The sequence below is a fragment of the Oncorhynchus mykiss genome, chromosome 2 (assembly GCF_013265735.2).
Source record: "Oncorhynchus mykiss isolate Arlee chromosome 2, USDA_OmykA_1.1, whole genome shotgun sequence".
Classification (NCBI taxonomy): Eukaryota; Metazoa; Chordata; class Actinopteri; order Salmoniformes; family Salmonidae; genus Oncorhynchus; species Oncorhynchus mykiss.
The window spans coordinates 59,899,050-59,923,022 of record NC_048566.1 but is presented as its reverse complement, the minus strand read 5'-3'; the positions used below and the strand labels follow the sequence as shown (position 1 = coordinate 59,923,022).

The 23,973-nt window shown below is 42.7% G+C and overlaps 1 protein-coding gene across 2 annotated transcripts; it reads right to left on the bottom strand.

The window, feature by feature from the left end:
* Positions 1-299: 299 nt before the first annotated feature.
* LOC110501704 (neural Wiskott-Aldrich syndrome protein) lies at positions 300-22,893 on the bottom strand. 2 transcript variants are annotated; one of them, XM_036952003.1, is made up of 11 exons: positions 22,274-22,893; positions 15,219-15,353; positions 15,015-15,101; positions 14,824-14,920; positions 12,516-12,539; positions 9,346-9,547; positions 8,944-8,986; positions 4,039-4,192; positions 2,694-3,253; positions 2,507-2,615; positions 300-2,225 (listed from the first exon to the last, which is right to left on the bottom strand). In XM_036952003.1, exons 1-11 carry the CDS (start codon positions 22,376-22,378, stop codon positions 2,167-2,169), a joined length of 1,575 nt encoding a protein of 524 aa, XP_036807898.1. In that variant the 5' UTR covers positions 22,379-22,893; the 3' UTR covers positions 300-2,166. The 2 variants fall into 2 exon arrangements, with proteins under 2 accessions (XP_036807898.1, XP_036807904.1); XM_036952009.1 differs by lacking the exon at positions 12,516-12,539.
* Between the last annotated feature and the right edge of the window lie 1,080 nt (positions 22,894-23,973).

Sequence of the window (23,973 nt, the reverse complement as noted above, 5' to 3'; positions counted from 1 at the left end):
AGAGAAGAATGGGAGAAATTCCCCAAATACAGTGTGCCAAGCTTGTATCATCATACCCAAGAAGACTCGAGGCTGTAATCCCTGCCAAAGGTGCTTCAGCAAAGTACTGAGTAAAGGGTCTGAATACTTATGTAAATGTGATATTAAAGTTTTTAATAAAAACAATTTTTTTGCTTTGTCATTATGGGGTATTGTGTGTTGATTGATGAGGGAATTATTCTTTTTTATATCCATTTTAGAATATGGCTGTTAACAAAATATACGTTTCAACACAGATCCAAAAATTGCTTGCACGAGCATGAGAAAAACTAAGTATACAATTTATTTCCATCGCTTTTCCCAACCCATTTGAAGGTTTCTAAAAACGCAGCAATCACCTTGGTTTAGGATGAGCTTCATTACCATCTCAAAACTTTTCAGGAGAGTCAAACCAAAACCTTGTAGACGCTTCATGCAAATGCCAATTTTGGTTCAGTATTAACTTTTGTATTGGAGGTATTTAGAGATTCATCCCATAAAAGTAATGGATTGTAAAAACAAAAAAAAAGGGAAGACATTTCTAGATTGGCCGGTACATATGAAAACTGACCTGCAAAAAACCCCCATTATTTTCATTTCAGCAGGAAGGAGAGAATAATACGTTTGGGAATCGTAACAGGTACACTAAGTGACAGAAAAGAAACGAGCGCAGCACAAAACCTAAATGATTCATATGAGCCTATTTGTGTGATTCTGTATTAGTTATACATTTTTTTTGTAGTGAAATGTAATGCGGAACACTTTCGTAGTGTCAATCATGAGTGGATTACAATAAAAAGTTCCTTGACGCAGCAGCTGCTTTAAGAGCTTCCATGAGTCAATGACTGGCAAAAAGCATACACTGATCCTACCCATGGGAATCTTTGTCTTCCCCGTCACTGAATAAGCACATCGATGGAACACAACTATGACACCGCACTGTTACTCTTATAATAAATTCAATTTTGAAATTGTGCAAAGACAACAGCTGTGAACATACTAGCATTGAAAACATTTGAGTCAATTGTGGCTTACAATTCTAATAAGTGGACTCCATATGAACAAAATTACTTTGCTAAACTAGGATCTCTTTAAGAAAATCAAAAAGGTACAAAAAAAAAAAGTAGGGTAGGAAAATAGTGTTATCTTGCGTCAACCAACAATATGAGGATCCCGTCCGATTGTTTATCATCTCCCTTTCTTCACCGGGAACATACAGTAACATTTAATAGTAACGCACCAATGAAATATATCCCAAATAAAATTGCACATGGTTAATCCAGCAGATACCGTACTGCTTGAACCTGCTGTTATAGAGCGTCTTTAGGCTGTCATAAGCATAACATAGCAGCAATGTACAGTGTTACTCCTTCGGGCTAAATGTTCAGAACGTTGGAGACAAATGTAATGTAAAGAGCTGATAAATGTATAAGACTCTATTCTTGAGGACAGACAATCATATCAATATTACAAAATGTGTTTCTATCTGGAAGTTCTGTGACATTGCACCATCCTGAACCATCCATCAGGTGTCGTTGGTGGTAATAATACATTGTATTAGCTGCAAGCAATCTTGCAGCGTAGGGTCATATACAGCGGTAGTCAGCCTAAGCATCTCAGCTTATTACCATTAACAGTTATGACTTTTCTATTTATTTAACTAGGCAAGTCAGTTAAGAACAAATTCTCATTTACAATGGCGGCCTATCCCGGCCAAACCCTAACGACGCTGGGCCAATTGTGTGCCGCCCTATGGGACTCCCAATCACGGCCGGTTGTGATACAGCCTGGAATCGAACCAGGGACTGTAGTGACGCCTCAAGCACTGAGATGCAATGCCTTAGACCGCTGCGCCACTCGGGAGCCCTTATAACAGACTATATAATTGATGTCATGCTTTTAACGGTGATGCGAGCGTTCTTTGACAGAGTTCCAGGAAAGTGTTCACAGAGACTCTACAGAGGGTATGTGGAAAAAAAACTTTACAGATTAAATGAACAAGGTATTGCACAGATTAATAAAAAAGGCAACAATAAATATACACCAAATTCATGGAACATTTACATTACAATTTTAGTCAGGTTTTGGAAGATTTTAGGATCAGTTTAGTGTCAGTTGTGCTCAGGTGGAGGGGGAGGAGAGACTTAACTAGTCATCCCATTCGTCATCATCTTCAAAATCCTCTTCGTCATCATCATCATCTTCATCTAGGAAATGACAAAATAAACTTGTAAACAAAGCATAGATGTACATCTTTATTTTGAGGGAAACTGGCAATAACACAATTCAGATGAGTACTTCAATCTCTTGTCGTCTTGACAACTGCTCACCAATGCCTGCTCGGCACAAGACTTTATTCGGACGTTAAATTAAAGCCTAGGCATTAACTCAGGGAGCTAATGTATGTCCTCAGATCTCAGGCAACGTTTTTCCTCAAGCGAGTGCTGTTAACTGAATCACTTCCATCACACTGACAGTGGGCACCAACCTGAGGAGTGGATGGCTTTGCTCCTCTTCTGCATTACTTCCATAAGTGCCCCCACTATGCCTGCCGAGGGTGCTGGTGTAGGGGAGCCAGAGTCTGGGCCGTCTGGTACCTGACACGCGCGCACACACACACAGTTATAAACATGGAAATGCACACAAACATACACAGGCAAAAATGGTACACTTACAGTTTTGAGCTGGATGCCCTGCCGTATCTGGTCGAGCAGCGCATCGCGCCCCACAGTGGTGGCCGGTGGTTTGGAGACCGGTGCCTCCACCTTCTTCAGCTGGGTGCCCCCACGGATCTGCTCCAGCAGGGCCGACTTACCCCCCGTGCCCTGGGGTGAGCGGGACAACGGCACACCACAGTCCAACTCTGGAGGGGGCGGGGGTCCAGGTGGGGGTGGTGGAGGAGGTGGTGGAGGGGCTCCACAACCGGAGGGTGGTGGTGCTGGTGGGGGAGGTGGTGGTGGGGCCTGGGGTGCTGTGTTGGCATGCAAGGGTGCAGGAGGTGGTGGTGGTGGCTGGTGGTGGCCCCCTCTGGTGGGGGGCGGGGGTGGAGGGGGGGTTCCTAGGGCACCAGGCCTGGATGGTGGTGGTGGGGGAGGGGCCGAGGTGGGGGCCCGAGAGGGTGGAGGTGGCGGGGCACCCCGGCCACCTCGCAATGGTGGTGGTGGGGGAGCTGGGCCCGAGCTGTGGGGCGGGGTAGGGGGAGGTGGGCCTCCCCGAGAGGGAGGGGGTGGTGGGGCTGTGTGGGACAGAGAGGGAAAGAGAGAGAAGTCAGTTAAGGAGTCGCAATATTCCATCCAGCAGGGTTCAAATTACTGGGGTGCACAAGAGTACTGCACGGTCCCAATACAAATCACAGTTCTTTCACTTAATAAGCACTGAAAATGAATGTTGTTTCCAATTATAGGTTACCCCCAAGAGTTAATGTGTCATTCAAACCCTGTCATCCAGATACTCTGTTTCAAAGCACTCCAATGCACAGCCAAAACAACTCCCAGCACAGCGATGTGGCATTTAACATCCAAAATCAAACAGTGCTAAAAACTAAAACACTCTACCACAACTCTCCAATCCATGCTTGATTTTCTGAGTCGAGTAGTAGAATACCTGGATCCCCATTAAGATTTTTTTTAATTAGTTAGACTTCTGGTATGTTCAACGTTCAAGAGCTCAGAAATTCACTTCTGGCAACATTTGACATTATAGCCTTTCAACTCTGTTAATTAAAAATTCAGACAAACCACAAGCTAGTTAGCTTTATCCGGTCAAGCATGTCAAAGCTCACAGTCAACACCTGAGGCAGAAACACACTAACCACAACTCTATGGAAACACACAGTCAGTTACCCACCACACCACCTGCACGGCCCTGGAAAAATAACACATAATTAAGCCCCATCTGGCTTGCGCCATCTCATTACCATGGAGTGCATTCTCAACAAGGAAGTTCATCACATTCACAGTGGGTGGAATCCTTAATACTTCGAGATACACGGAACTCAGAGGACGGTTTAGGTGAGCTCACCTTGCCTACGGAGCTCGTTCTTGACGGCCTCCACCCCTCCTTTCTTTTCGATGAAGTCGTAGATGACCTTGGAGGTCTCCTTGTCTTTGAGTTGTGCCTCTGAGATGCCACACATGTCAAACAGGTTCTTCAGCTCTGGGTCCAGGTTATTCAACTGGGACAGAGAAAGGGGGACAGAGAGAAAGACCTGGTCAGGACAATCCAAAAAACAGACACAGGCTAGCATCTGTGATGTTTTGTAAAGGGCTACAAAGACGCTGTACAACCATGGCCTAAAATTAAAAAAAATGCAATGGCAATATCATTTAACTTTAAAACTTCATTTTGAGCACACAATAATCAAATGACTTTGTCAATCTAAGTGCCATCCTGCCTCCTGGTGGAATAAAAGGGGAATTGCACCTGGTGGTGCACACAACAATAACCCCAAGCACACATCAAACTCCACAAAGAAATGGTACATTGAACACAAAACCAACATTTTGCAATGGCCATCTCAGTCTCCGGAATTGAAACCCATTGAAAACCTGTGGTTTGAATTTAAGAAGTTAGGCCACAAGAGCAGACAAAGGATAGCAAGGATCTGAAAACATTCTGTATGGGAGGAATGGTATGACCCTCCCAACATGTTCTCCAATTTCATAAAACCTTTTTGAAAAAGGCTGTGTCATTATCCTCTCAAGGGGCGGGTGCTAGAGCCCCAATAAATTTGACCAATATACAGTGCCTTGCGAAAGTATTCGGCCCCCTTGAACTTTGCGACCTTTTGCCACATTTCAGGCTTCAAACATAAAGATATAAAACTGTATTTTTTTGGTGAAGAATCAACAACAAGTGGGACACAATCATGAAGTGGAACGACATTTATTGGATATTTCAAACTTTTTTAACAAATCAAAAACTGAAAAATTGGGCGTGCAAAATTATTCAGCCCCTTTACTTTCAGTGCAGCAAACTCTCTCCAGAAGTTCAGTGAGGATCTCTGAATGATCCAATGTTGACCTAAATGACTAATGATGATAAATACAATCCACCTGTGTGTAATCAAGTCTCCGTATAAATGCACCTGCACTGTGATAGTCTCAGAGGTCCGTTAAAAGCGCAGAGAGCATCATGAAGAACAAGGAACACACCAGGCAGGTCCGAGATACTGTTGTGAAGAAGTTTAAAGCCGGATTTGTATTCAAAAAGATTTCCCAAGCTTTAAACATCCCAAGGAGCACTGTGCAAGCGATACTATTGAAATGGAAGGAGTATCAGACCACTGCAAATCTACCAAGACCTGGCCATCCCTCTAAACTTTCAGCTCATACAAGGACAAGACTGATCAGAGATGCAGCCAAGAGGCCCATGATCACTCTGGATGAACTGCAGAGATCTACAGCTGAGGTGGGAGACTCTGTCCATAGGACAACAATCAGTCGGATATTGCACAAATCTGGCCTTTATAGAAGAGTGGCAAGAAGAAAGCCATTTCTTAAAGATATCCATAAAAAGTGTTGTTTAAAGTTTGCCACAAGCCACCTGGGAGACACACCAAACATGTGGAAGAAGGTGCTCTGGTCAGATGAAACCAAAATTGAACTTTTTTGGCAACAATGCAAAACGTTATGTTTGGCGTAAAAGCAACACAGCTGAACACACCATCCCCACTGTCAAACATGGTGGTGGCAGCATCATGGTTTGGGCCTGCTTTTCTTCAGCAGGGACAGGGAAGATGGTTCAAATTGATTGGAAGATGGATGGAGCCAAATACAGGACCATTCTGGAAGAAAACCTGATGGAGTCTGCAAAAGACCTGAGACTGGGACGGAGATTTGTCTTCCAACAAGACAATGATCCAAAACATAAAGCAAAATCTACAATGGAATGGTTCAAAAATAAACATATCCAGGTGTTAGAATGGCCAAGTCAAAGTCCAGACCTGAATCCAATCGAGAATCTGTGGAAAGAACTGAAAACTGCTGTTCACAAATGCTCTCCATCCAACCTCACTGAGCTCGAGCTGTTTTGCAAGGAGGAATGGGAAAACATTTCAGTCTCTCGATGTGCAAAACTGATAGAGACATACCCCAAGCGACTTACAGCTGTAATCGCAGCAAAAGGTGGCGCTACAAAGTATTAACTTAAGGGGGCTGAATAATTTTGCACGCCCAATTTTGTAGTTTTCGATTTGTTAAAAAAGTTTGAAATGTCCAATAAATGTCGTTCCACTTCATGATTGTGTCCCACTTGTTGTTGATTCTTCACAAAAAAATACAGTTTTATATCTTTATGTTTGAAGCCTGAAATGTGGCAAAAGGTCGCAAAGTTCAAGGGGGCCGAATACTTTCGCAAGGCACTGTAACTAGTGATTCCAGGCTATTGTGAAATAGTAGAACCTGCTCTAGCCAGCTGCTTTTTTTCTCAGTGACAAAAACATGAAGTTCTATTTTTTTGTTGATATCGAATGACTACACAAGCAGGATATCAAACTGGCATAATGTTTTAGGTTACACCGGCAAGTCAAAAAAAATATTTCCCAGGATATATTTTTTTAATTATAAATCTGATTATTTTGCTTTGGGAAGCTAAAAAGGATAGATAGCTTATATGTTTTGAGCCAGGCTAAAGCTAGCTAGCCACTACTAGCAAGAGTTACAAAAATCTAAAACGTTGCTATCGCCCCCTTGTGATTGGGAAGTTACCAAATGGTGTCCACTGCTCAAAAAAATATATAATTCCACCCAGGCACGTAGATCATCAGAGTGAACTTTTACGTTGACGGTGCCCATCTTAGAGTGATGGACTGTGCCACCCCTGCGGCCTCCGCAATGTATTAGACCACTGAGACAGACGAGGTGTCAGGGAGGTGTCTCGTGTGCCACGACTAAAAACAAATATCTTCACCAACAGCCTATCGTCCAAACGATAAACCAGTCAACTAAATGGGGTCAGCCCTATTATATATTACACAGTGCCTTCAGAAAGTATTCACACCCCTTGACAACCCTTACAAAACAAGTTTTTGAAACTGCAGTAAAAGTAACTGCAGTCAACTGGTATTTTGGACACAGTGATTGCAGAATAACTGCAGTTATTGCATTATTGAGGTCTGGGCTTTGACTAGGCCATTCCAAGACATTTAAATGTTTCCCCTTAAACCACTCAAGTGTTGCTTTAGCAGTATGCTTAGGGTCATTGTCCTGCTGGAAGGTGAACCTCTATCCCAGTCTCAAATCTCTGGAAGACTGAAACAGGTTTACCTCAAACATGTCCCTGTATTTAGCACCATCCATCATTCCTTTAATTCTGACCAGTTTCTCAGTCCCTGCTGATGAAAACCATCCCCACAGCATGATGCTGCTATCACCATGATTGACTGTGGGGATGATATTCTCAGGGTGATGCGAGGTGTTGGGTTTGCGCCAGACATAGCATTTTCCTTGATGGCCAAAAAGCTCAATTTTAGTCTCATCTGACCAGAGTACCTTCTTCAATATGTTTGGGGAGTCTCCCACATGCCTTTTGGCGAACACCAAACATGTTTGTTTATTTTTTTCTTTAATCAATGGCTTTTTTCTGGACAATCTTCCGTGAAGCCCAGCTCTGTGGAGTGTACGGCTTAAAGTGGTCTCATGGACAGATACTCCAATCTCTACTGTGTAGTTTTGCAGCTCCTTCAGGATTATCTTTGGTCTCTTTGTTGCCTCTCTGATTAATGCCCTCCTTGCCTGGTCTGAGTTTTGGTGGGCGGCCCGCTCTTGGCAGGTTTGTTGTGGTGCCAGATTCTTTCCATGTTTTAATAATGGATTTAATGGCTCTGTGGGATGTTCAAAGTTTTGGATATTTGTTTTTATAACCCAACCCTGATCTGTACTTCTCCACAAATTTGTCCCTGACCTGTTTGGAGAGCTCCTTGGTCTTCATGGTGCTGCTTGCTTGGTGGTGTCCCTTGCTTAGTATTGTTGCAGACTCTGGGGCCTTTCAGAACAGGACAGAACCATGTGACACTTAAATAAAGTCCATCTGTGAGCAATCTAACTAATTATGTGACTTCTGAGGGTAATTGGTTGCACCAGATCTTATTTAGGGGCTTCATAGCAAAGGGGGTGAATACATATGCACGCACCCCTTTTCCGTTTTTAATTTTTTCTAATTTTTTGAAACAAGTTATTTTTTCCATTTCACTTCACTAATTTGGAATATTTTGTGTATGTCCATTACATGCAATCCAAATAAAAATATATTTAAATTCCAGGTTGTAATGCAAAAAATAGGAAAACCGCCAAGGGGGTTGAATAATTTTACAAGGCACTGTATGACCTTCTTAAAACAATTCCATATGGTAGCTTAGTAGAACCCCCCTCCCCCAGCTTAGACAGGGTTTAGACTGTATAGCGTTTTGTTCAAGTTAGGAAGACGCATAGAGAGAAAATGCATGAAAATCAACTAATGTTCCATTCATTTGCGCTTACCTCGGGTCGGAATCAGGGAATATGTGCTTAAGCCAACTTCTCTGACAGTTGTCTGAATGGCATGACAAAGATTGTCAGATGCCTAATTGTTAGGTCTAATATTGGCAAAAACACTTTTTTGGTGACCGAGCAGAAACATTGAGTTTTGGGCAACACTCCCAAACATATGTGTTGGTGATGATTGATGAACTGCAGAACACAGGTATTCTTTGAGGATCAACTGACTTATGACTTGCGCTACTGAAGCATAGCTGCCCAAAACAGTGACCAACAATTTTCCGGAATATTCTGGGTTGCAGGAGAGGCTTGTATGACGGCATTGGATGCATGATAAATATGTGCTGTATACAAATGAGGCCATTGTGTGGGTCAATCATGAGTCGACCACACAGGTCACCATTGTGTGCCCATGAAGGATCCGGTGTGTGTGTGTGTGTGTGGTACTCACATCGAAGCCTGTGTTTGGGTCCCAGCCCACATGGCCGATGTGCCTGAAGAGAGACAGACAGGGATGAGAACATACATACACGTGTACCCACAAGCAAGCCGATTCACAAACGTGTGTGGGTGTGCATTGCAACAATCACGTGCAAGCACAGACACTCATGTAAGACCACTCACTTGTGCGCACACACACAAACACACAGAGAGGGGCAATTATGAATGCAGACAAACACAACTGAGCCATTGAAAAGGTTCTCAAGACACAAAGAACACCCTCAAACATGAGTGACAAGCTCAATACGTTACACAACTTCAGAGCATACATTCAGAAAAACTCCCGCTGCGCTACATCTCTCTACACAGACCCGTCTGAAGTGTAATCTCGACGGAAGTGTGGTCCACTCACTGGAAGTTGCTGGGGGTGCCTATGTCTGCCTTGGTGAGCTTCTTCCTCTTGCACTTGACTTTCTTCTCCTTCTTGCTGAGGCTGCTGTGCAGCATGTTGTTGATGTGGTGTGGCTGGGGAAGCTGCTGTTGAGAGTTGTGGAAGCGCACATTGTTAATCTCTGGGTTCTTGATGTCCACTGTGGCCATAGGGAGAGCCGGGCCTATAGACGGAGGGAGAGATGGAGGAAGAAAATGAAAAGCTTCTAAAACTAGCTCAGAACCACTGCTGGGAAGCTCAGAAGCAGTGTTTCTCTCCTGAAATGAGGTGGAGTCAATCCAAAAGGTCGTCCTTTGATTTCTTAGCATACTGGACAAGTTATATTACACAGGCCAGACAGATCATACACAATCATTTTAAATATTAATAACTTAAAAAAAAGAAACATTTAGTTTGCATACTTGACTGGTAGTAAAACGACAACTGTATAACTTGGCCTGTGTTGTGACTATGGTAGTCTCTGAAGTCCATCAATATTGCAATCTTTAAAATGTTTTTAAATATAAATATATATAAACAAGGGAAAAAGTTCAAGACTGAGCAAGACAGCTAACAATGAAGGACCACACACAATAAAACAGTCTTTCAATATATTTAGCACTATTTCAAAATAGTGTACAGACAACAAACAATAGAGGGCACCAATTGTCTATACAAATGCCAGGGCCTTAGTGAATATCATCTGTAGAAGCTGAAAACCAGCATGTGCCAAACAAAGTCAGTACAAATTCCATTAAAATTATAATTCAAAGTTTTTACATTTATGAAAAACATTGATGCAATTATGTAAATCATGTGCATTAATTGCTTAATTCACTAGAATTTAAATGGGATCATGGACATGAACTCTGACTGACCACAACCCTACCGTTAAACACCGCTCTCAGCCAGCTCTTAATCCTCGGCTCCTCTAGCACCGCACACCCCTCATTTGCCTCTTCATCATCCTCTTCCTCAAAAGGACAAGGGCGGGATGGACATGAACTCTGCATGACGACAACTCTACCATTAAATACCTCTTTAAACCAGCTCTTAATCCTCGGTTCCTCTAGCACCACACCCCCCTCCTTTTCCTCTTCATCCTCCTCCGCTCTCTCTTCCTCAAAAGGACAGGGGCAGGACAACAGCATATAAAGCCCATCCACGAGCAGCACTGGACACCCAAGCAGACCCAACCAGTCTCCCAACTTCAACTCACTGTCCAATGACTCTGTTAACGACAGGCTTGATAAAGAGGTTGTGCAATACATCCTTGTGCCATTCATATGATAGTGTTGGGTAGACCAACCGACTGGCGAGGCTCTCAGACTGCCTGTGGCTACACAAAGGAATAGCACAGCACAACTAAAGAAACGGTGACAGAATCAAACTGGCTCAAAGACAGTGCTTGTCCTCCCATTGTGTGTGTTTGTTCCTTATGTGACATCAGTCATATAAAAAAAGGGGGGGGAAAGGAGCTTTGGACAACTTTAGAGCTGGAAGCCATGTTGCTGCTTGGACAATTCAAATATACTCATGTTGATCATCTGTTGCCTGGTTTAAAATTCTGCTAATTCTTTGGACTGTTAATGGTAGAAATTACCCAGGAGGCACCAACATGGCTGCTATAAAACGTACACGATGTTGTCTAGGAACATTATAATAATGACTTCTGATTGAAACTGCAATGGCCAACAAACAGAGCTACAGTAGTTCTGTGAACGACTCTTGCATGAGGAATAACCTTACATGAGACCTAGGTTAGGCTTCAGTTCAGCGGGATAACAGTCTTATGGCATGCACATGATTCGGGTTTAACCCCAGTTAGTCACACAAACTCTCAATACATGGTGTGGTCAAAACTCCCCCCTGTCCCGGCATTTGACTACACTCCTCGAGTCCATGTTAATCTCCACAATATGCAGATGGGTCAGACATAAATCAGTAATCTACAGCTAATCCCAACCAAATCCCTGGATTTCCTACAAATGTTAGAAGTCTCAGCTATCGACGAGGACTTTGAAAGCTCCTTCGCCATGAGACATGTTTACCCTCATTATTGTACATCACCGGAAGCTTTCAATGGAAAACGTGCAACAAATCCCTGTAGTGGTACCATACAGAGGGTTGTCTTTGGCTGTATGAAAGTCAATGATTGACAGATAATGTCAATGGTTGTCCAGTCCATATTAGGGTTCAGAAACCTAATAAATGTAATGATTAAATATCACAAATATTAAAGCGCATACGGTCAGCATGACAGTGAATTATGACAAGGAAAAAATAATTGGGGGAGGGAAGCAAAAGACCTCAAGACTTCTCCATCATGGTTGACAACTCCACGGTGTTCCCATCCCAGAGTGCAAAGAAGCATGGATTGACCCTGGACAACACCCTGTCATTCTCTGAAAACATAAAAGCGGTGACTCACTCCTGCAGGTTCATGCTCTGCAACATCTTTAGAGTATGACCCTTCCTCACACAGAAAGTGGCGCAGGTCCTAATCCAGGCACTCGTCATCTCCCGTCTAGACTACTGAAACACTGGCTGGGCTCCCTGCTTGTGCCATCATACCCCTGCACCTTATCCAGAACGCCGCAGCCCGCTTTGGGAGAACCTGGGAATGTTGAACACGCCACCCCGCTCCTCTGCACAATCCACTGGCTTCCAGTCGAAGCTCGGAGACACCACAAAACCAGAGTGCTTGCCTACGGAACAGTAAAGGGAACTTCTCTTCCCTACCTTCAGGCTCTGCTCAAACCCTACAACCCAACCCGAGCACTCTGTTCTGGCACCGTCGGTCTCTTGGCACTCCCCCCTACGGGGAGGTCTTGTCCCGCTCAGCCCAGTCAAAGCTCTTCTCTGTTCTGGCACCCCAATGGCGGAACCAGCTTCCCCTGACGCTAGGACAGCAGAGTCCCTGTCAATCTTCCGAAAACATCTGAAACCCTACCTCTTCAAAGAGTATTTTAAATGTGTGTATGTGTGTGTACACATGCATCTACACCAATACATTTGATTTCGCTTGACTGATTATAGGAGAACTACGCTTTTAAATTGTAAAATAACCAAAGATTCTGTTTTAATAAAACATGTTGAAGGTCAAATTTGGACTATACAGATTGGTACAAATCAAAGAATGGACAACATACCATTTGCAGGGTCACATCTTTTCTCTGCAAAACAAAATGGGAACAATTATAATTTCGCAGCCAATTCAAGTGGGCTTTGGCACAGCTATCAGAGCGACAGAGAGTGTCGATGGAAGTGTTGAAGGACAAGCAAAGTGTCTAGAAAGTGTTCAGAGTGAGTTTATGAGAGTCAGATGGACAAAAGGAAATGCCATGGAAGTCCATGGGAGGTTGGAGGTTGGAGAAAATACCAGTTCCATTCAGATCCTGGGGGCCAAATGCAGTTAACTCAGGAAGAGAAGGATGCATTTTCACTAGTTCAGAAAATATGCACAAAAAAAAAGACAAGAAGTACTGGAAAAACAGTGCATAATGAAAGCTAGTGTCCCTACCATACCATTACAGTAGACCCCTTCCCTGCCCCACGTCTGAAAGCACACTCCTCACAGCAAGAGCAGCAAACTTCAAAGGCCGGCATGGAGAGAGAAACAGAGAGATGTAGAGAAGCCAGAGAGGAACACCACTGCAGCCTTTAGCGCAGAAAGACCCTCTTCTGTTTTTACTGTACAGACAGAAACCGTGCCTTCGGAAAGTATTTAGACCTCTTGACTTTTTCCACATTTTGTTAAGTTACAGCCTTATCCCAAAATTGATTACGTCCTTTCCCCCCCCTCAATCTACACACAATGGGAGTTTTTTTTAAAGTGTTTGCTAATTTATTAAAAATAAAAACATTTACATAAGTATTCAGACTCTTTACGCAGTACTTTGTTGAAGCATCTTTGGCAGCGAATACAGTCTCGAGTTTTCTCGCGTATGACGCTAAAAGCTTGCCACATCTGTATTTGGGGAGTTTCTCCCATTCTTCTGCAGATTCTGTCAAGCTCGGTCAGGCTGAATGGGGAGCGTTGCTGCTCAGCTATTATCAGGTCTCTACAGAGACGTTCGATCGGGTTCAAGTCCGGGCTCTGGATGGGCCACTCAAGGACATTCACAGACTTGTCCCGAAGCCACTCCTGCTTTGTCTTTGCTGTGTGCTTAGGGTCGTTGTCCTGTTGGAAGGTGAACCTTCATCACAGTCTGAGATCCTGAGCAGGTTTTCATCAAGGATCTCGCTGTACTTTGCACGGTTCATCTTTGCCTTGATCCTGACTAGTCTCCCAGTCCCTGCCGCTGAAAAACATCCCCACAGCATGCTGCCACCACGATTCATCGTAGGGATGGTGCCAGGTTTTCTCCAGACGTGACTGTTCGCATTCAGGCCAAAGAGTTCAATATTGGTTTCATCATACCAGAGAATATTCTTTCTCATGGTCTGAGAGTCTTTAGGTGCCTTTTGGCAAATTCCAAGCAGGCTGTCATGTGCCTTTTACTGAGGAGTGGTTTCCATCTGGCCACTACCATAAAGGCCTCATTGGTGGAGTGCTGCACTGGCCTCAGTGGTTGTCCTTCTGGAAGATGTTCCCATCTTCACAGGGGAACTCTAGAGCTCTGTCAGAGTGACCGTCGTCTTCTTGTACACCTCCCTGACCAAGGCCCTTCTCCCCAGAAGGCTCAGTTTGGCCAGACGGCAAGCTTTAGGAAGAGTCTTGGTGGTTACAAAATTCTTTCATTTAAGAATGGAGGCAACTGTGTTCTTGGGGACCTTCAATGCTGCAGACATTTTTTGGTACCCTTCCCCAGATATGTGCCTCAACACAATCCTGTCTCTGAGCTCTACGGTCAAAACCATCGACGTCATGGCTTGGTTTTTGCTATGACATGCACTGTCAACTGTGGGACCTTTATATAGACAGGTGTGTGCCTTTCCAAATCATGTCCAATCAATTGAATTTGCCACAGGTGGACTCCAATCAAGTTGTAGAAACATCTCAAGGATGATCAATGGAAAAGGATGCACCCGAGCTAAATTTCGAGTCTCATAGCATAGGGTCTAAATACTTATGTAAATAAGGTATTTCGGTTTTTTAGACTATGGCTGTAAGGTAACATGTGGAAAAAGTCAAGGGGTCTGAATATTTTCCGAAGACACTGTATATCACTGACTTTCCAACAGCAACCAGCAGGAAAAATTTGACACAGGGCTCAATTCCAAAACAATTCCTAGACTGTTGTTGACCCCAAATGAACCCCCTCGCAGATCTGAGTTACAAGATGGGTCTCAGGTAATAGAGGGATCGGCTTGGGATCGGGCCCTGTGGTCTTGTTAGTAGTAGCGCAGGAAGAGAAATTGAAGCTTCCTCCCCTTCCTCTGTCCAGAAGGTGAAAGGTTGAGGTGGTGAGAAAGCAGATGTAGAGTAGACTGAGCACACGGAGCCACTGTAATTACCCGTTTTACGTTGGCGTCTGCCGAGTAGCTCGTTAAGTGCAGCTCTAAATCGCTTGGCCTCTTCCTCGCTAGCGAAGTTCAGGCCTACCTGGCAGTTCTGGAGATAGAGAGTAAAGAGAGATCAGTCTTTTTTTTAAGACACTGTCCTTGTGGGGTCCAAAAGCTTTCAAGCGGCGAGATATCATACTTACATCTCCTGCGAATGAAATGAAATACGACCTAGAGCTGTTGATTGAGAAGTTATTGTAGAGCTCCTGTTCAAACATGGTTTTCCCTTCCTTAACAGAGAGAAATAACATTAATTAGTGAACTGCCTTTTGGCAGCAGAGGGAATTCCTCAGGAAAGGGACTCGGTGTTAGGCTAGCTTCAACCATCCTTCATCTACTTCACTCACCTTGATGTCAAAGACCCTGATGAAGTAGGACCTCAGAGGGTTATCCTTGATCAGACAGGCCACTCCGCAGCACCTCTTCATCCAGGATGAGCTCCTGTCTGCCCCATACACCTGGACCACCGCTGAACACAGGGTCTAAGGACGAATTCACGGTTGGAGTGTTACAGCAAAGTAAAAACACTATAGTGACACATACAGAGACAAAGAGCTTGTCAAATGTTTTGATAATAAAATGTGATTAAGAAGTGCAGCATTGGATTGCACATTATCTTCAGTCTTCACAAAACTACCTTAACTAGTGGAATGTCTCTAGGGGGAAATGTGTAAATGATGGCCATATATTTATTTTTTATTTTTTTATTTTACCTTTATTTAACCAGGTAGGCAAGTTGAGAACAAGTTCTCATTTACAATTGCGACCTGGCCAAGATAAAGCAAAGCAGTTCGACAGATACAACAACACAGAGTTACACATGGAGTAAAACAAACATACAGTCAATAATAAAGTATAAACAAGTCTATATACAATGTGAGCAAATGAGGTGAGAAGGGAGGTAAAGGCAAAAAAAAGGCCTTGGTGGCAAGGTAAATACAATATAGCAAGTAAAACACTGGAATGGTACTTTTGCAATGGAAGAATGTGCAAAGTAGAAATAAAAATAATGGGGTGCAAAGGAGCAAAATAAATAAATAAATTAAATACAGTTGGGAAAGAGGTAGTTGATAGGGCTAAATTATAGGTGGGCTATGTACAGGTGCAGTAATCTGTGAGCTGCTCTGACAGTTGGTGCTTAAAGCTAGTGAGGGAGATAAGTGTTTCCAGTTTCAGAGATTTTTGTAGTTCGTTCCAGTCATTGGCAGCAGAGAACTGGAAAGAGAGACGGCCAAAGAAAGAATTGGTTTTGGGGGTGACTAGAGAGATATACCTGCTGGAGCGTGTGCTACAGGTGGGAGATGCTATGGTGACCAGCGAGCTGAGATAAGGGGGGACTTTACCTAGCAGGGTCTTGTAGATGACGTGGAGCCAGTGGGTTTGGCGACGAGTATGAAGCGAGGGCCAGCCAACGAGAGCGTACAGGTCGCAATGGTGGGTAGTATATGGGGCTTTGGTGACAAAACGGATTGCACTGTGATAGACTGCATCCAGTTTGTTGAGTAGGGTATTGGAGGCTATTTTGTAAATTACATCGCCAAAGTCGAGGATTGGTAGGATGGTCAGTTTTACAAGGGTATGTTTGGCAGCATGAGTGAAGGATGCTTTGTTGCGAAATAGGAAGCCAATTCTAGATTTAACTTTGGATTGGAGATGTTTGATATGGGTCTGGAAGGAGAGTTTACAGTCTAACCAGACACCTAAGTATTTGTAGTTGTCCACGTATTCTAAGTCAGAGCCGTCCAGAGTAGTGATGTTGGACAGGCGGGTAGGTGCAGGTAGTGATCGGTTGAAGAGCATGCATTTAGTTTTACTTGTATTTAAGAGCAATTGGAGGCCACGGAAGGAGAGTTGTATGGCATTGAAGCTTGCCTGAAGGGTTGTTAACACAGTGTCCAAAGAAGGGCCGGAAGTATACAGAATGGTGTCGTCTGCGTAGAGGTGGATCAGAGACTCACCAGCAGCAAGAGCGACCTCATTGATGTATACAGAGAAGAGAGTCGGTCCAAGAATTGAACCCTGTGGTACCCCCATAGAGACTGCCAGAGGTCCGGACAACAGACCCTCAGATTTGACACACTGAACTCTATCAGAGAAGTAGTTGGTGAACCAGGCGAGGCAATCATTTGAGAAACCAAGGCTGTTGAGTCTGCCGATGAGGATGTGGTGATTGACAGAGTCGAAAGCCTTGGCCAGATCAATGAATACGGCTGCACAGTAATGTTTCTTATCGATGGCGGTTAAGATATCGTTTAGGACCTTGAGCGTGGCTGAGGTGCACCCATGACCAGCTCTGAAACCAGATTGCATAGCAGAGAAGGTATGGTGAGATTCAAAATGGTCGGTAATCTGTTTGTTGACTTGGCTTTCGAAGACCTTAGAAAGGCATGGTAGGATAGATATAGGTCTGTAGCAGTTTGGGTCAAGAGTGTCCCCCCCTTTGAAGAGGGGGATGACCGCAGCTGCTTTCCAATCTTTGGGAATCTCAGACGACACGAAAGAGAGGTTGAACAGGCTAGTAATAGGGGTGGCAACAATTTCGGCAGATAATTTTAGAAAGAAAGGGTCCAGATTGTCTAGCCCGGCTGATTTGTAGGGGTCCAGATTTTGCAGCTCTTTCAGAACATCAGCTGAATGGATTTGGGAGAAGGAGAAATGGGGAAGGCTTGGGCGAGTTGCTGTTGGGGGTGCAGTGCTGTTGACAGGGGTAGGAGTAGCCAGGTGGAAAGCATGGCCAGCAGTAGAAAAATGCTTATTGAAATTTTCAATTATGGTGGATTTATCAGTGGTGACAGTGTTTCCTATCTTCAGTGCAGTGGGCAGCTGGGAGGAGGTGTTCTTATTCTCCATGGACTTTACGGTGTCCCAGAACTTTTTTGAGTTAGTGTTGCAAGAAGCAAATTTCTGCTTGAAAAAGCTAGCCTTGGCTTTTCTAACTGCCTGTGTATAATGGTTTCTAGCTTCCCTGAACAGCTGCATATCACGGGGGCTGTTCGATGCTAATGCAGAACGCCATAGGATGAGGAAGAGGACCACATACACGAACAGGAAACACTGATTACTTGCCCCGAGAGCATAGTACAACATTTGCAGATAATACACCCTGAGAATATCTGATAGGGAATGATGACAGACATAGCCAGTGGCCACACAATCTAAAGCTTTGTTTGCTTCAAGGACACAGAGCGACCTGTGCCAATCACAAAACGAGATGAGGAAGAGGAAATACCATTCTAGCTCGCTTCCTCTTCAGTGATTTATTATTGCGGGTAGGAGAGAAAGAACATGAGGAAGCACTTCTCTCCTCAAACCTCATCATAACACAGGAAAGGTCATGGCCAGACCATAGGCCACTAGCCAGACCATAGTACATTGGATTTGATTAGTTAGGACACCCCAAAAATTTGGTTTTATTTTTTTGCCCGATTCCGTTTATTTTTTCCCCAAAAATTATGTTTTCCCCCTTGGTATTTCCCCCCAGTTCTCAGGTTTCCACTCCCAACAAAAAGAGAGATGTTCTAAGTCCACAAAAAATGCTTAGATTAGGCTGGCAATAATATAGTGCCTATAAGAACATCCAATTGTCAAAAGTATATGAAATACAAATGGTAGAGAGAAAGTCCTAAAATAACTACAACCTAAAACTTCTTAACTGGGAATATTGAAGACTCATGTTAAAAGGAACCACCAGCTTTTCATGTGTTCTCATGTTCTGAGCAAGGAACTTAAACGTTGGCTTTTTTACATGGCACATATTGCACTTTAACATTGTGGTTTTGCATTATTTAAACCAAATTGAACATGTTTCAATATTTATTTGAGGCTAAATTTATTTAATGTATGTATTATATTAAGTTAAAATAAAAGTGTTCATTCAGTATTGTTGTAATTGTCATTATTACAAATATATATCAAAATCGTTCGATTAATCTGTATCGGCTATATTTGGTCCTCCAATAAATAGGTATCGGTGTTGAAAAATCGTAACCAATCGACCTCTAGTATACACACACACTCCAGGGATTTTCATAATTTTTTACTATTTTCTACATTGTAGAATAAAAGCGAAGACATCAAAACTACGAAATAGCACATATCGAATCATGTAGAAACCAAAAAAAGTGTTTAAAATATAAAATATATTTTGATTTGAATGATATTCTTCAAAGCAGCCACCCTGTGCATTTTTGACAGATTTGCACACTTTTGGCACTCAACCACCAATAAATCAGACAGTGTCACCAGCAAAGCACTAAAACACCATCACACCTCCTCCTCCAAACTCAACGGTGGGAACTACACATGTGGAGATCATCCGTTCATCGTCTCACAAAGACACGGCAGTTGGAACCAAAAATCTCAAATGTGGACTCATCAGAACAAAGGACAGATTTCCACAGGTCTAATGAGCATTGCTCGTGTTTCTTTGTCCAAGCAAGACTCTTCTTATTATTGGTGTCCTTTAGTAGTGGTTTCTTTGCAGCAATTCAACCATGAAAGCATGATTCACGCAGTCTCCTCTGAACAGATGAAGTTGAGATGTGTCTGTTACTTGAACTCTGTGAAGCATTTATTTGGGCTGCAATTTCTGAGCCAGAAACTCTAATGAACTTATCCTCTGCAGCAGAGGTAACTCTGGGTCTTCCTTTCCTGTGGGGGTCCTCATGAGGGCCAGTTTAATGTTTTTTGGCGACTGCACTTGAAGGAACTTTCAAAGTTGAGAAATTTTCCAAATTGACTGACCTTCATGTCTTAAAGTAATGATGGACTGCCTTTTCTCTTTGCTCATTTAAGCTGTTCTTGCCATAACATGGACTTGGTATTTTATCAAATAGGGCTATCTTCTGTATACCACTCCTACGTTGTCAAAACACAACTGATTGGCTCAAATGCATTAAGGAAAGAAATTCCACAAATGTACTTTTACCAAGGCACACCTGCTAATTGAAATGCATTCCCTGGAATGAGTAGGTGTCCACATTTTTGACTGGTACTAATACACACACAAACGTTTTGGGTAATGTAGAAATGTCCTTGTTTTTGTTTTGAAAGAAAAGCACATTTTTTATCCATTAAAATAACATCAATTTGATCAGAAATACAGTTTAGACATTGTTACTGTTGTAAATTACTATTGTAGCTGGAAACAGCAGATTTTTAATGGAATATCTACATAGGCGTACAGAGTCCCATTATCAGCAACCATCACTCCTGTGTTCCAATGGCACGGTGCTAGCTAATCCACATTTTTCATTTTAAAGGGCTAATTGATCATTAGAAAACACTTTTGCAATTATGTTAGCACAGTTGAAAACTGTGTCCTGATTAAAGAAGCAATAAAACTGGCCTTCAGACCAGTTGAGTATTTGGAGCATCAGCATTTGTGGGTTCGATTACAGACCTTTCTTCTGAAACTCGTCAGTCTATTCTTGTTCTGAGAAATTAAGGCAATTCCATGCGAGAAATTGCCAATAAACTGAATATCTTGTACAACACTGTGTACTGCTTTAAGCAGAATAGAAAGGAGTGGGAGGCCCTGGTGCACAACTGAGCAAGAGGACAAGTACATTAGAGTGTCTAGTTTGAGAAACAGACGCCTCACAAGTCCTCAAGTGGCAGCTTCATCAAATAGTACCCGCAAAACACCAGTCTCAACGTCAACAGTGAAGAGGTGACTCCGGGATGCTGACCTTCTAGGCAGTGTTGCAAAGAAAAAGCCATATCTCAGACTGGCCAATAAAAATAAAAGATTAAGATGGGCAATAGAACACAGCTTGACCGTAAGAAGACCGTAAGAAGTGCCCATCAAGCCAATTTAACTTGTGGGAGGTGCTTCATGGGGTGAAATCTCTTCAGATTACCTCAACAAATTGACAACTAAAATGCCAAAGGTAGTAACTGCTGCAAATGGAGGATTCTTTGACAAAAGCTACATTTTAAGGACAATTATTATTTCAATTAAAAGTCATTATTTATTACCTTGTCAACGTCTTGTCTATATTTCCTATTCATTTTGCAACTAATTTCATGTATGTTTTCATGGAATAAGGACATTACTAAGTGACCCCAAACTTTTGAACGGCAGTATATATGTTTTTTTTTTTTTTATTGCTTGTGGCGGCAATGATTTAGCAGCAGTGGCCCGCAGCTGCTAAATTATTCTAGGGGAAACACTGTTAAACCACATCAGGAGACCACTTCAATTCAAGTGCAAACCAGTCAGAGACCATTGTTTGGTCAGCGATGTTTCTATAGCTGCAATCTATGTGATTGCAGAATTTGCAAAACAAATGGCCACTGGATTGATGCAAATAATCACGATATCATTCTGCCAGGTAGGAATAGGCTACTTTGTAGTTTAATTGAGAAGGTTTGCAGTCTGAAAGTGTACTGTATGTGCACAGAACACAGATAGGGGCATAAGTCAATCCAATTCAGTATGTTCTCAATCCCCATGGTAGGAAAAAATGTTAAGGGATAAAAAGAACACACATCAAGCTATGGCTCTGTCTTACTAGACACTCAGCTTTGACTTACGGCAAATGGTGATATGTTATTTATTTAGACAGTGTACTGTAGGCTATAGTAGTCGTTCCACTGGGCTGCCATTTGACACTTATTGTAATCTAATGCAGCTTCTCAATAATAAACTGATTTGACTTTCACCCTTACAAAATACAATTGTAGTAAAAGTGCAGTAACAACAGTCAAATATTTTTGGATGCAGTATTTGCAGAATACTGCCCTCCGACTGCAGTTATACTGCAATCCCATAGAAATATTTTGTTTGTAAAGGGCACAACTACCTTCTTAGCCTTTAGCATTGGGGAAATAGTTGCTTCTTCCCGCAACGAACCTGTGTTATCTGTGTAAACAATGGCTCGTGTAAACAATGGGACGAAGCAAGGATAATATGCATGTTCTGAACATATTCCATCGTGCAAACACGGATTTGACAGCGATCGTTGTCAAATAAAAACAAAATACTGACGTGCAAACATGCCAGACTGCAGTGCATCAGTTGGTTGAGTAACGTTAAGTTGTCCATTTTATATCACACACTGTAGCGTTCAACCTTAACTTAGGTCAACACTATCGGTCATGTTTATTAATGATTACTGATTACAGCCAAGCCAGGCGAAAACCACTAATACTCCAGAGGCACACGTTATATTTCCAAGCCAATTTCTTGACAGCAAATCCATCTGACAGGCAAACAGTTCTGCTTATCCAAACATCGTTCCAGCAAAGCCATGGAAAAAGATGCTGCAGCCAGGTTATTTCCTAACGTTAGCCTACATAACACTAACATTTAGCCTAACACGTTATTTTGCAACGGTGCAGGTAGACAAATTGCACTTGAACTTGAGAGCGTGGCATGGTCGTAAACAAGACAACTTACATTGCATTTCCTTCCCAGGTAGTTGAATAGGCATTCGTTCTCTTGCGGGGTGAGGAGTATGGAGCCAATATTTCCAACCCGCCGCTGCTGAGAATGGCTATTCATGTTCGTAAATAACTTCTCAATAAACAAAATTAACTGTTTTACTCTTGAACATTACATCAAATTGGTGCAGCCTTTGGTCGCCATGGCCTGCAACCGGATCATCTCATGACGTTGTTTCTAAGGTAGAGGACTGCAAAATGAAATATTTCAGGATCCTGGTTGTTGGATAACAACCTCCATGACTAAACGGTGGGAACCCCAATCTTTGCAGAATGCAAATTCTAAACTTTCATTCGGAACTCCAGCTGCAACATCGATACATCCATCCAACATGGCAGTGTAAAGGAACAACCATTCCAATGAGGATAGGGGTCATGGAGAAATATACAAATACTATTCAATGGAAGGGCAGGGCTTTCCGAACGAAATTCATTTCCATTTAAAAAAGATGTTGCCTGTCGTCTTTAAATGTTCTGATGTTGGAATATAACGAGGATGCCAAAATATCCCGAACTATGGAATGGTCTAGCCCTATTTCCCAGTGGATTTTGTAACATGAATGCAGTATACTGAGGGGTTGCGCGTGGAGCTGGGCAGGGACTGGTGTTGGTTACTTATGAGGGAGGAGCTACTACTGTTGTCATATTTTTAAGAAGAGGGATACAATGTTACATATGTACAATATAGCCTACTTATTTACATTTTGGGCACAAATACTTTATATTTCTTATAATTGCGCTCCCTCTCACCCCCCCCCCCCCCCCCCCCCCCTCCTCCCCCCTCTCTCAAACACACTGAGGTCAGTGAGTTCAATTGTTATCAATATGGATATTTTGGAGTTTTAAAACAAGTCCAAAAGCTATATCATAATTTGAACATGGGGGCATGACTAACATGACTCATGTTTTCAGGTTTAATGTCCTCTAGCCAATTTGATGTAATGTTCAAGAGTAAAGCAGTTCTTCAGTCACCCCAACAACTGAGCCTCAATACCCCCTGGGGTGTAGATTTGCATCAAAGTGCCCTCCATGTCTTCCATCCAACATATAAAAAGGGGAGGAAGAGAGATAGACAGATGGACAGACTAACTGAGGGGGCTGTCCTACCAGGTGCCACCTGGCCCTTGCTTAAACCCTGTCAATGAGGTATTAGCAAATCATTAATCTGTTAGGCTAGCAGCCCCTCGTGTGTTTGTTTGTGTTGTTAAAAAGGTATAAGTCAAAATGTCACATGTGCCAAGTACAAGATGTAGACTTTATAGTGAAATGCTTCCTTACGAGCCCTTTCCCAACAATGCAGAGTTAAAAAGTAAGACAAATTTGCAAATAAGAAGAAAAAAGTAACACAATAAAAAAAAAACAGTAACGACGCTCTATAAAAGGAGAACAGGTCAATGTGTGGGGGTACGAGGTACAGTTGAAGTCGGAAGTTTTGTGGAAAACCTCAGTTTTTCCCAAATCCTGACATTTAATCCAAGTAAAAATTCAGTTAGGATCACCACTTTATTTTAAGAATGTGAAATGTCAGAATAATAGTAGAGATAATGATATATTTAAACTTTTATTTCTTGCAACACATTCCTGGTGGGTCAGGAGTTTACATACACTCAATTAGTATTTGGTAGCACTGCCTTAAATTTTTTTTTTTTTACTTGG